General features: G+C 41.9%; 1 protein-coding gene across 1 annotated transcript in view; it reads right to left on the bottom strand.

Annotated features, from left to right (window-relative positions):
• Positions 1 to 13467, bottom strand: part of ABCC2 (ATP binding cassette subfamily C member 2) — an 80938-nt gene that overhangs the window by 19149 nt on the left and 48322 nt on the right. Inside the window, exons 18-19 of the mRNA XM_089898026.1 lie at positions 5020 to 5187; positions 2296 to 2476 (exon numbers count right to left, since the gene is read on the bottom strand). Of these exons, the coding sequence (XP_089754152.1) occupies positions 2296 to 2476; positions 5020 to 5187 (349 nt within the window). The remainder of the gene's footprint in view (positions 1 to 2295; positions 2477 to 5019; positions 5188 to 13467) is intronic.

Here is a 13467-nt window from a genome sequence, read left to right as displayed (position 1 = left end):
CACAGGGAGGGGGAAGGGTAAGCTGGGATGAAGTGAGAGAGTGGCATGGACTTATATATACTACCAAATGTAAAATAGATAGCTAGTGAGAAGCAGCCACATAGCACAGGGAGATCAGCTCAGTGCTTTGTGACCACCTAGAGGGATGGGATAGGGAGAGTGGGAGGGAGTCACAAGAGAGAGGACATACGGGGATATATGTATATGTATAGCTGATTCACTTTGTTATAAAGCAGAAACTAACACACCATTGTAAAGCAATTATACTCCAATAAAGATGTTCAAAAGAAAAAGATCAGTTTTCAACAAAAATTATGAGACATACAAGGAATCAGGAAAGTATGGGACTGTACACAGGAAAAAAGTAGTCAAAAGAAACTGTACTCAAGGAAGCACAGATGTTGGACTTACCAAAGACTTAAATCAGCTCTGATAAATATATTCAAAGAACAACAGGAAACCATGTCTAAGGATCTAAAGAAAAGTTCTCACCAAATAGAGAACATCTTTATTAGGCCCATTAGCATGGGCCCCTGATCCAATATGTCTGATGTCCTTGTAAAAAGGGGAAATTTGGACACTGATGCACGTAAGGTATAACACCATGTGCAGATGAAGGCAGAGATTGATATGAAGGATGCCAACAAATGCCAGCAAACCACCAGAAGCTAGGAGAAAGACCTGGAATAGATCCTTCCCTATTGCTTTCAGAAGAAACCAATCTTACTGACACCTTGATTTTGGACTTCTAGCCTCTAGAACTGTGAGACAATACATTTCTGTTGTTTAAGACACCCAATTTGTAGTGTTTTGTTATGGCAGCTAATTAAGAAATACACAGAGCCAATGTTGATACAGGTAACCTTTGCCCTCCTGACCTTCCCTTTATTCTACCATCTTGTAGTCTGTACCTTGAGCCCCAGAGCCGACACAACAGCATGCCAGGCAGTGGGGCTTATACAACTTCTCAGAAATGGCCTATCTATGTTTCCCAGAGCAAGGGTTTAATGAGCTGTTTTGCAAACTGTCTTTTGTACACAAAAGATAGGATTTTTCAAAGGGGCTGTCTACCCATGGGGGTTTATAAACAGAACTTAGAAACTCAGAAGATCAAATCAGAAAAAGTTTAGAATTAGAAGGAGAAAACTGTCCAGGTTGTGGTGATGTGGCTGACTGAGCAGTAACTCAGGGGCATCCAGCATCAGACACTACCCTTTGCTGGAGATCTTCAGTCCCCAAGCAGGTACTTTTTGTTTTCTCCAGGCCTGTCCTGGAGCACATAAAGACTGATGGAAAGCTCTGACCCCTTCCTTTCTGCTGGAATCCCTGCCCCACTTTCCTGGGCTGGGTCCCAGTCCCTATAGCCCACACCATCGTATTCCTTGTTCCCGCCCTGTCCCACCAATGCTTACAGACTTCTTGGTTTAGGCTTTTCTTTCCGACTCTTGTGGTTTTAAACCATCACATGTCCTGACCTCAAGGCCTGACTGTGATCCCACTTGCAGGCTGTGTAGTTACTGCCTCTTCTGATTGACTTTCGGAATGCCCCTGTACCCTCCAGATCTTGCTTTCTCAGTCCTGACCTCCTGCTGATAACTGCTACCTGAAGCAGATACCCAGAACCATGCACAGGACTACTGCTGGCAGGTTCTTGAGAAGGACCCCAGAGACCAGGGCTCCATTACTGACTGGGGCTAGTCAGCGACCCCAGTGGTAGTGGTATTGGGTAGGGGCTATTCCTGTGGCACACTGAGACTATGCAACTGCCATGATTTTTTTTTCTGGTTCAGAACACCCAGTGGCTTTTGGTGTATTAGTCAAATCCCTTTGTTAGGGCGTATCAACAGTTTAGCAGTACATTATTAGTACCAGGTATTACAAAGCTGTCCAGGAAGTGGTTCTCATGAATTTGGGTAGATGGGGTGGAATATGTGACTTGAGTCAATAGAAGCAGGGCATTCCCTAAAAGGGGGCCCCTTGTGCCACTGGTGTCTCTTCCACAAGGGCTAATCACCCCAGATCTCCAGTCATCCTCTAAAGAGTGCCCTTTGATTGCATGTCAGAGACCAGATGAGCAGGATTATCCCCCAGTTTGGCTGAGATATAAAGTTTCTATGTTTGTGTTTCTTTACAGAGACACAAAACACAGAAAGAACAGATATTGGATCTCTGGATAATTTATTTCCAAATTTAGTTCACTGGATACTGAACAGTTCAGGAGGTAAATAGTGGTAGTTTACTACTTCTACCCCTTCCCTACCCAAGTTCTATCCTGTTCCAATCCTCTTTACATACCTGTGGGCTCGTCTTTAGGACCTGTCTGTTTTATGAATGTCTTCAGATTCTTAGCAAACAATCCTTTCTTGGCCAACAGAGTGCTGTAGGATCCCTTCTCCACGATGATGCCATTCCCCAAAACCACAATCTCATCCACTTGGGGAAGAAAGTGAATGCTGTGTGTCACCAAGAGTCGAGTCTGTAAAAATAATAGTAAGTTGTGCTGACTACCCTGTGTCCACCATGTTCCTTAGCTTACTAAGGAAAAGGAAAAACAGAGTCACTGTGGGGCTTTCCTTCAAAATGTGGCCCTGACCACTTGATCTCTTACTTCCTCTTTACTTCCCAGCACCTCATCCTAAAACCTGACCCCATGTGTAAGATGAGACTCCTGTCATCATGGATATATTCACAGTTATTTTCCTGTAGTGACAATGAGGTTTGCCCTGTACACGTTTTCCTCCAGCTTCCTGGTAGCCAAGAGTTGGGCTTAGGGACGTCACTTGAGATCAAGGGCTATCAATATAATTGAGGCATGCAAAACTAACTGCCCCCTCACTAAACAGGTAACTGATCTAACAGGAACTGCCCAGATTATTTTAGTATGTTAGAATCATTATAGGGCAAGAAATTGTGTCTTTGGCCCAGGCCTGGCGTGGAAGACTTGGCATCCCTTGTATTCTTGTCTATTTATGGACTACATTGACTACTGAAACAGGGATTCCACTCAAAGAAAGATAAACACTCACAGATCAGTAATGAGACTCAGATAGGGTCCAGGGGGTTGAGATGGGCCTCTAGAGAGACAGCCCAAGCCCACTGCCTCTGCTCTCTACTTCACAGCCCCACAGACACTAGGTTGCTATTATCAGGAAGACTTGGGAGATGCTCATCCTTTGAGTCTCAGCTCAAAGCCAGCTCTTCTGGTAGCCTTTCCTGAATCCCCAGGCAAGAATTGGGTATTCCTCCAGTGTTTCCACGGTAGTTTGTATATTCTGCCATTAAAAATGATTCTTGTATTATAATATTGTTGCTTGCTTTTTGGTTTGTCTGCCAATTCGATTGTAAGTTACTTGAGAGCAGGGATGAGACCTTTTCATCAGTGCGCCCAGTCTTTGCAATGAACCAGGCCCAGGGTGGGTATTCAGTTCATGAATGAATGGAGCCAATTAGCCTTACGGACAGAAGTCAGGACCAGGCATAGGAGGGAGAGTGAGTTCCTGTGGACTCACTGATCCAAGAGAGAGGCAAAAGGCCTCAGTGGGACAGCAGCCCAGTCAACCCTGCCACCCTCTGACTGGCAGCATTCAAAAAACCTTGAAGGGAAAAGGCCAAACACAGATGGAGTGCTGACAGCCCTCACACTAGACTTGCTACTGGTGAGAAGCATACTCAAACCCTCAAGGGGCGCTGGGCTCTGTCAGCCCCTCTCCCATTCAGCCTACTGTGCTAACTTGCCTATGGTAAGGAAAGCCTATGACCAGCTCCAGTGACTTGCTCTGGCCACTTTATCTGTACTATCTCACAGGGGCATTGCAAGAATCAAATGAGACAATGCAATAAAAGTGCTTGGCACAGGCCTGCGACATAATGAATACCCAAAACATATAGGCTTATTTCTATATTCAGATTGAGTCATCCTTTCCAGGCATAGTGCTCCTACATCCTGCAAGAGTTCCAGGAAAGTGCCTTCTTAGAGTAGAGCTCTAATACCTGCAGGATGACCTGTGTCCCAGTAAGGTAAATTGTTGGGTCCTCTGGCATGTTTTCTGACAGCAACCAATTCTGAGTGTCCAACAGTTCAATTCTGACACCAGCTACCCAGAAACCCACAGCTACCCAGAGCCCACAAGACTGCCCTGACTTCTAATGCTAGCCGAAAGTCTTGGATCCCACCCAAACTTCTGACCAACTAGCTATAAATTGAGGATTTCCATGGCCCCCTCCTCAGGTCTGATAATTTGCCAGAATGGCTCATAGATGCCAGGAAAATACTTTACTTACTGTTTACCAGTTTATTACAAAGGATACAACTCAGGAACAGTGAAATGGAAGAGATGCATAGGGTAAGGTTTCGGGGGTGGGGTGCTTGTGCAGAATTTCCATCTCTCACCAGGTGTGCCACCTTCCCAGCACCTTAATGTTCTCAGCAATCTAGAAGCTCTCTGAATCTCCTTATACAAGAATTTTTATAACACAATCTCCAGCCCATCCTCCTCTCCCCAGAAATTGGCATGTGGGGCTGAAAGTTCCAATCCTCCCATCACTTGGTCTTTCTGAGGAACGGCCTCGTCCAGAGGCTATCTAGGGGCCCCTCCATAAGTCACTCATTAGCATAAACTCAGGTGTGATCTAAAGGGGCTCATTGTGAATAACAAAAGACATTCTTAGTATCACTCAGGAAATTCTAAGGGTTAGGAGCTCTGTGCCAGGACCTAGTGAAAAAGACCAAATATAGTTCTTATTATACCACAGATCTCAAAGGACTTTTTATCATAATTAATCATCCTAAAAGGCTCAATGTTGGAGCCAGAGAATAAGGCTCAAATTAGCCAGTTCCCACATAAGCTATGATCTCAAGATGGGAGCCCTCACCAAATCATCTCCTGGGAGACCAGTCTGACACTGTATCTCCTCAGCAGCCCAGGGGGAAGGTAAATAAGGAAATCTGCTTCAGTACCCAGCAGTCCTAGGAGATGTGTTCCCCTCCTCACGTCTTCATCACTTTAAATAATTTCTCACCTTGCCTTTCAACAGGCCACTGGGACCCAAGACCTTATTAAAAATATGTTTTCCCACATGAGCATCCACAGCAGATAAGGGGTCATCCAGAATATAGATGTCTGAATTTTGATAGGTAGCTCTGGCCAGGCTGATCCGCTGCTTCTGACCCCCACTGAGATTTATACCCTGAAGAAGAAAATAATTTCTATTAAGTACTGAAACTGAGTCCCACTAAAACTGAGTTCCTCTGCTGAATCTATGATTAACATCTCTATCCAAAACTTCATGACCTTTCTTCTCCCATACCTGTTCCCCTCAAGGGAGTATAAAAGAAAAGGGGGGATTGAAACCAAGCAGGACACTGCAGGGCCCTCCTGTGTACAAAAACCCCTCTGTGTCCCCCCTTTCTTGCTTGTAGAAAAAAACTTTAGTCTCCTAGGCCTTCCCTGAGTTCCAAGGAGCAGACTCAAGCCGTTACTAACTAGGGAAGTGAGGGAATGCAGAAACAAAGGAAAAGCAGTCAAGAAACAATAGTTCAACTATAAAACAGAGTCCTAGCTCCTCTTCAAGGGGTATATGTAACAATTAGATGCATATCATTGAACTGTTCTACAGAAACTAAGATTCTAACCCAGGTGGAGGATGGTTACTACATGTTGACCACAAGCACTTAGCCCCAGACTGTTTGGAACCAGAAGGTTGATGATTAAGATTCCTGAAACATCACCCTGCCACTTTACCACCAACCAATCAGAAGGAAGTCTACAAGCTGCAACCCTCACCCCAAATGTTGCCTTTTAAAACCATTCCTGGGGAATTCCCTGGTGGTCCAGTGGTTAAGAATCTGTCTTGCCAACATTAAACACACCAACATTTGAATTATAGGGATCTCAGAAGACAAAAAAAAAGGGACCGAGAAAATATTTGAAGAGATTATACTTGAAAATTTTCCTAATATGGGAAAGGAAATAGTCAATCAAGTCCAGGAAGTGCAGAGAGTCCCATACAGGATAAATCCAAGGAGAAACATGCCAAGACACATATTAATCAACCTATCAAACTTAAATACAAAGAAACAATATTAAAAGCAGCAAGGGAAAAGCAACAAATAACATACAAGGGAATCTCCATAAGGTTAACAGCTGATCTTTCAGCAGAAACTCTGCAAGCCAGAAGGGAGTGGCAGGACATATTTAAGGTGATGAAGGGGAAAAAACCTACAACCAAGATTACTCTACCTGGCAAGGATCACATTCAGATTCAACTGAGAAATTAAAACATTTACAGACAAGCAAAAGCTAAGAGAATTTAGCACCACCAAACCAGCTTTACAACAAATGCTAAAGGAACTTCTCTAGGCAGGAAACACAAGAGAAGGAAAAGACCTACAAAAACAAACCCAAAACAATTAAGTAAATGGTAATAGGGACATGCATATCGATAACTACCTTAAATGTAAATGGATTAAATGCTCCAATCAAAAGTCAGAGACTGGCTGAATGGATACAAAAACAAGACCCATATATATGCTGTCTACAAGAGACCCACTTCAGACCTAGGGACACATACAGACTGAAAGTGAGGGGACGACAACGTTCATCGCAGCACTATTTACAATTACCAGGACATGGAAGCAACCTAAGTGTCCATCGACAGACGAATGGATAAAGAAGATGTGGCACATATATACAATGGAATATTACTCACCCATAAAAAGAAACAAAATTGAGTTATTTGTAGTGAGGTGGATGGACCTAGAGTCTCTCATACAGAGTGAAGTAAGTCAGAAAGAGAAGAACAAATACCATATGCTAACACATATATATGGAACCTAAAAAAAATGGTTCTGAAGAACCTAGGGACAGAACACAAATAAAGATGCAGACATAGAGAATGGACTTGAGGACACAGGGAGGGGGAAGGGTAAGCTGTGACAAAGTGAGAGAGTGGCATGGACATATATACACTACCAAATGTAAAACTGATACCTAGTGGAAAGCAGCCACATAGCACAGGGAGATCAGCTTGGTGCTTTGTGACCACCTGGAGGGGTGGGATAGGGAGGGTGGGAGGGAGGGAGATGCAAGGGAGAAGAGATATGGGAACATATGTATATGTATAACTGATTCACTTTGTTGTAAAGCAGAAACTAACACACCATTGTAAAGCAATTATACCCAAATAAAGCTGTTAAATAAACAAATAAAATAAAACAAAGAAGATGTAGCACACATATACAATGGAATATTAGTCAGCCATAAAAAGAAACGAAATTGAGTTATTTGTAGTGAGGTGGATAGACCTAGAGTCTCTCATACAGAGTGAAGTAAGTCAGAAAGAGAAAAACAAATACCATATGCTAACACATAAATATGGAATCTAAAAAAAATGGTCCTGAAGAACCAAGGGGCAGGACACAAATAAAGATGCAGACGTAGAGAATGGACTTGAGGACACAGGGAGAGGGAAGGGTAAGCTGTGACAAAGTGAGAGAGTGGCATGGACATATATACACTACCAAATGTAAAATTGATAGCTAGTGGAAAGCAGCCACATAGCACAGGGAGATCAGCTTGGTGCTTTGTGACCACCTAGAGAGATGGGATAGGGAGGATGGGAGGGAGACACAAGAGGGAGGAGATATGGGCATATATGTATATGTATAGCTGATTCACTCTGTTATAAAGCAGAAACTACCATACCATTGTAGAGCAACTATACTCCAATAAAGATGTTCAAAAAAAAAAAAAGTGAGGGGATGGAAACAGATATTCCATGCAAATGGAAATCAAAAGAGAGCTGGAGTAGCAATTCTCATATCGGACAAATAGACTTTAAAATAAAGACTATTACAAGAGACAAAGAAGGACACTACATAATGATCACGGGATTGATCCAAGAAGAAGATATAACAATTGTAAATATTTATGCACCCAACATAGGAGCACCTCAATACATAAGGCAACTGCTAACAGCCGTAAAAGGGGAAATCGACAGTAACACATTCATAGTAGGGGACTTTAACACCCCACTTTCACCAATGGACAGATCATCCAACATGAAAAGAAATAAGGAAACACAAGCTTTAAAAGATACATTAAACAAGATGGACTTAATTGATATTTATAGGACTTTCCATCCAAAAACAACAGAATACACTTTCTTCTCAAGTGCTCATGGAACATTCTCCAGGATAGATCATATCTTGGGTCACAAATCAAGCCTTGGTAAATTTAAGAAAATTGAAATCGTATCAGGTATCTTTTCTGACCACAATGCTATGAGACTAGATATCAATTACAGGAAAAAATCTGTAAAAATACAAACACATGGAGGCTAAACACTACACTACTAAATAACCAAGAGATCACTGAAGAAATCAAAGAGGAAATCAAAAAATACCTAGAAACAAATGACAATGAAAACACGATGACTCAAAACCTATGGGATGCAGCAAGAGCAGTTCTAAGAGGGAAGTTTATAGCAATACAGTCCTACCTCAAGAAACAAGAAACATCTCAAATAAACAACCTAACCTTATACCTAAAGCAGTTAGGGAAAGAAGAACAAAAAAACCCTCAAAGTTAGCAGAAGGAAAGAAATCAAAGATCAGATCAGAAATAAAAAGAAATGAAGGAAATAATAGCAAAGATCAATAGAACTAAAAGCTGGTTCTTTGACAAGATAAACAAAATTGATAAACCATTCACCAGACTCATCAAGAAAAAAACAGAGAAGACTCAAATCAATAGAATCAGAAATGAAAAAGGAGAAGTAACAACTGACACTGCAGAAATACAAAGGATCATGAGAAACTGCTATAAGTAACTATATGCCAATAAAATGGGCAACCTGGAAATGGACAAATTCTTAGAAAAGCACAACTTCCTGAGACTGAACCAGGAAGAAATAGAAAATATAAACAGACCGATCACAAGCACTGAAATTGAAACTGTAATTAAAAATCTTCCAACAAACAGAAGTCCAGGACCAGATGGATTAACAGGCGAATTCTATCAAATATTTAGAAAGGAGTTAACACCTATCCTTCTCAAACTCTTCCAAAATATAGCAGAGGGAGGAATACTCCCAAACTCATTCTACAAGGCCACCATCACCCTGATACCAAAACCAGACAAAGATGTCACAAAGAAAGAAAACTACAGGCTGATGTCACTGATGAACACAGATGCGAAAATCCTCAAGAAAATACTAGCAAACAGAATCCAACAGCACATTAGAAGGATCATACACCATGATCAAGTGGGGTTTATCCCAGGAATGCAAGGATTCTTCAATATATGTAAATCAATCAATGTGGTAAACCATATTAACAAACTGAAGGAGAAAAACCATATGATCATCTCAATAGATGTAGAAAAAGCTTTCGACTAAATTCAACACCCATTTATGATAAAAACCCTTCAGAAAGTAGGCATAGAGAGAACTTACGTCAACATAATACAGGCCATATATAACAAACCTACAGCCAACATCATTCTCAGTGGTGAAAAGCTGAAACCATTTCCTCTAAGATCAGGAACAAGACAAGGCTGTCCACTCTCACCACTAATATTCAACATAGTTTTGGAAGTTTTAGCCACAGCAATCAGAGAAGAAAAATAAATAAAAGGAATCCAAATTGGAAAAGAAGTGAAGCTGTCACTGCTTGCAGATGACATGATACTATACATAAAGAATCCTAAAGATGATACCAGAAAACTACTAGAGCTAATCAATGAATTTCATAAAGTAGCAGGATACAAAATTATTACACAGAAATCTCTTGCATTCCTATACACTAATGATGAAAAATACAAAAGAGAAATTAAGGAAACACTCCCATTTACCATTGCAACAAAAAGAATAAAATAGCTAGGAATAAACCTACTTAAGGAGACAAAAGACCTGCATGAAGAAAACTATAAGACACTGATGAAAGAAATTAAAGATGATATAAACAGATGGAGAGATATACTGTGTTCTTGGATGGGAAGGATCAACATTGTGAAAATGACTATACTACCCCAAGCAATCTACAGACTCAATGCAATCCCTATCAAACTACCAATGGCATTTTTCACAGAATTAGAAGAAAAAATTTCACAATTTGTACAGAAACTCAAAAGACCCCAAAGAGCCAAAGCAATCTTGAGAAGGAAAAACGGAGCTGGAGAAATCAGGCTTCCTGACTTCAAACTATACCAGAAATCTACAGTAATCAAGACAGTATGGTACCAACACAAAAACAGAAATATAGATCAATGGAACAGGATAGAAAGCCCAGAGATAAACCCACGCACATATGGTCACCTTATTTTTGATAAAGGAGGCAAGAATATACAATGGAGAAAAGATAGCCTCTTCAATAAGTGGTGCTGAGAAAACTGGACAGCTACATGTAAAAGAATGAAATTAGAACACCTCCTAACACCATACACAAAAATAAACTCAAAATGGATTAAAGACCTAAATGTAAGGCCAGACACTATAAAACTCTTAGAGGAAAGCAAGCAGAACACTCTATGACAAAAATCACAGCAAGATCCTTTTGAGCCACCTCCTAGAGAAATGGAAATAAAAACAAAAATAAACAAATGGGACCTAATGAAACTTAAAAGCTTTTGCACAACAAAGGAAACCATAAACAAGACAAAAAGACAACCCTCAGAATGGGAGAAAATATTGGCAAACGAAGCAACTGACAAAGGATTAATCTCCAACATTTACAAGCAGCTCATGCAGCTCGATATCAAAAAAAACAAACAACCCAATCCAAAAATGGGCAGAAGACCTAGATAGACATTTCTCCAAAGAAGATATACAGATTGCCAACAAACACATAAAAGAATGCTCAACATCGTTAATTATGAGAGAAATGCAAATCAAAACTGCAATGAGATATCACCTCACACCAGTCAGAATGGCCATCATCAAAAAATCTACAAACAGATGAAGACTTGGAGGCTGGGGGAGAGTGGCTTGCTCAGAGAGAACACAGAACTTCTGCGCCCTTTCCTCAGACCTTGCCCTGTGCATCGCTTTCATTGGGCTGTCCCTCTTTGTAACAGAAATAAGAGCGATTCCAGGGGATGCCTCTTTACAGGGGCCAAACCTTGGAATGCAACGTCAGAAAGCTATTTCCCTAAAGTCTCCGATGTCAAGGAGAGGTGACATCCTTTAGTCCGTGAGTAGTGGAATTGGAGTCAGATATCCTGAAGTCAAATCCCAGCTCACCAAGAAGAACATGCTTACTTCACAGATCTGAAGTCTTGGATGAACTCTTCTTGTTTCCATCCACCTTCCTGAACAGGAGCAATGAACCTGTGCTTCAGATACAGATGGATAAACCAAACTGATTAACATGGAACTTACAAAGCTTAGCAGGGGGTGATCCCAGGAGGCCAAAGCTGTCTTTCAAAGTCTTTGAGCTCTGAGCCGTATGGATGAAAGGCTCTTGGTGCTGTAGCCAGGAGTCAGTGCTGTGCCTCTGACGTGGGAGAGCCAACTTCAGGACACTGGTCCACAAGAGACCTCCCAGCTCCACGTAATATCAAATGGCGAAAATATCCCAGAGATCTCCATCTCAACACCAACACCCAGCTTCACTCAACGACCAGCAAGCTACAGTACTGGACACCCTATGCCAAACAACTAGCAAGACAGGAACACAACCCCACCCATTAGCAGAGAGGCTGCCTAAAATCATAATAAGGCCACAGACACCACAAAACACACCACCAGACGTGGACCTGCCCACCAGAAAGACAAGATCCAGCCTCATCCACCAGAACACAGGCACTAGTCCCCTCCACCAGGAAGCCTACACAACCCACTGAACCAACTTTAGCCACTGGGGACAGACACCAAAAACAATGGGAACTATGAACCTGCAGCCTGCAAAAAGGAGACCCCAAACACAGTAAGATAAGCAAAATTAGAAGACAGAAATACACACAGCAGATGAAGGAGCAATATAAAAACCCACCAGACCTAACAAATGAAGAGGAAATAGGCAGTCTACCTGAAAAAGAATTCAGAATAATGAGAGTAAAGATGATCCAAAATCTTGGAAATAGAATAGAGAAAATGCAAGAGACATTTAACAAGGACCTAGAAGAACTAAAGAGGAAACAAGCAATGATGAACAACACAATAAATGAAATTAAAAATACTCTAGAAGGGGGCTTCCCTGGTGGCGCAGTGGTTGAGAGTCCGCCTGTCAATGCACAGGGCGCGGGTTCGTGCCCCGGTCCGGGAGGATCCCACATGCGGCGGAGCGGCTGGGCCTGTGAGCCATGGCCGCTGGGCCTGCGCGTCTGGAGCCTGTGCTCCGCAATGGGAGAGGCCGCAACAGTGAGAGGCCCGCGTACCGCAAAAAACAAAAACAAAAACAAAAAAAATACTCTAGAAGGGCTCAATAGTAGAATAACTGAGGCAGAAGAATGGATAAGTGACCAGGAAGATAAAATAGTGGAAATAACTACTGCAGAGCAGAATAAAGAAAAAAGAATGAAAAGAACTGAGGACAGTCTCAGAGACCTCTGGGACAACATTAAATGCACCAACATTCGAATAATAGGGGTCCCAGAAGAAGAAGAGAAAAAGAAAGGGACTGAGAAAATATTTGAAGAGATTATAGTTGAAAACTTCCCTAATATGGGAAAGGCAATAGTTAATCAAGTACAGGAAGCACAGAGAGTCCTATACAGGATAAACGCAAGCAGAAACACGCCAAGACACATATTAATCAAACTATCAAAAATTAAATATAGGGCTTCCCTGGTGGTGCAGTGGTTGAGAATCTGCCTGCCGATGCAGGAGACACGGGTTCGAGCCCTGGTCTGGGAGGATCCCACATGCCGCGGAGCAACTAGGCCCGTGAGCCACAACTACTGAGCCTGCGCGTCTGGAGCCTGTGCTCCGCAACAAGAGAGGCCAAGATAGTGAGAGGCCCGCGCACCGTGATGAAGAGTGGCCCCCGCTTGCCGCAACTGGAGAAAGCCCTCGCACAGAAACGAAGACCCAACACAGCCAAAAATAAATAAATAAACAAACCAATGAACCGACATTAAAAGACAAAACAACACAACAAAAAACCAACTCCTTGCCAGTGTAATACAACAACAACAAAAAAAAATTAAATACAAAGAAAATATATTAAAAGCAGCAAAAGAAAAACAACACACAAGGGAATCCCGATAAGGTTAACAGCTGATCTTTCAGCAGAAACTCTGCAAGCCATAAGGGAGTGGCAGGACATATTTAAAGTGATGAAGGAGAAACACCTACAACCAAGATTACTCTACCCAGCAATGATCTCATTCAGATTTGATGGAGAAATTAAAACCTTTACAGACAAGCAAAAGCGGAGAGAGTTCAGCACCACCAAAGCAGCTTTACAACAAATGCTAAAGGAACTTCTCTAGGCAGGAAACACAAGAGAAGGAAAAGACCTACAATACC

Source organism: Delphinapterus leucas, chromosome 16, assembly GCF_059928025.1.
Source record: "Delphinapterus leucas isolate spDelLeu-1000000601 "Yukka" chromosome 16, BTC_Dleu_Yukka2, whole genome shotgun sequence".
In the NCBI taxonomy this organism is placed as follows: Eukaryota; Metazoa; Chordata; class Mammalia; order Artiodactyla; family Monodontidae; genus Delphinapterus; species Delphinapterus leucas.
Note: the sequence above shows the minus strand (reverse complement) of the source record. Positions and strands in the feature narration are given on the sequence as shown.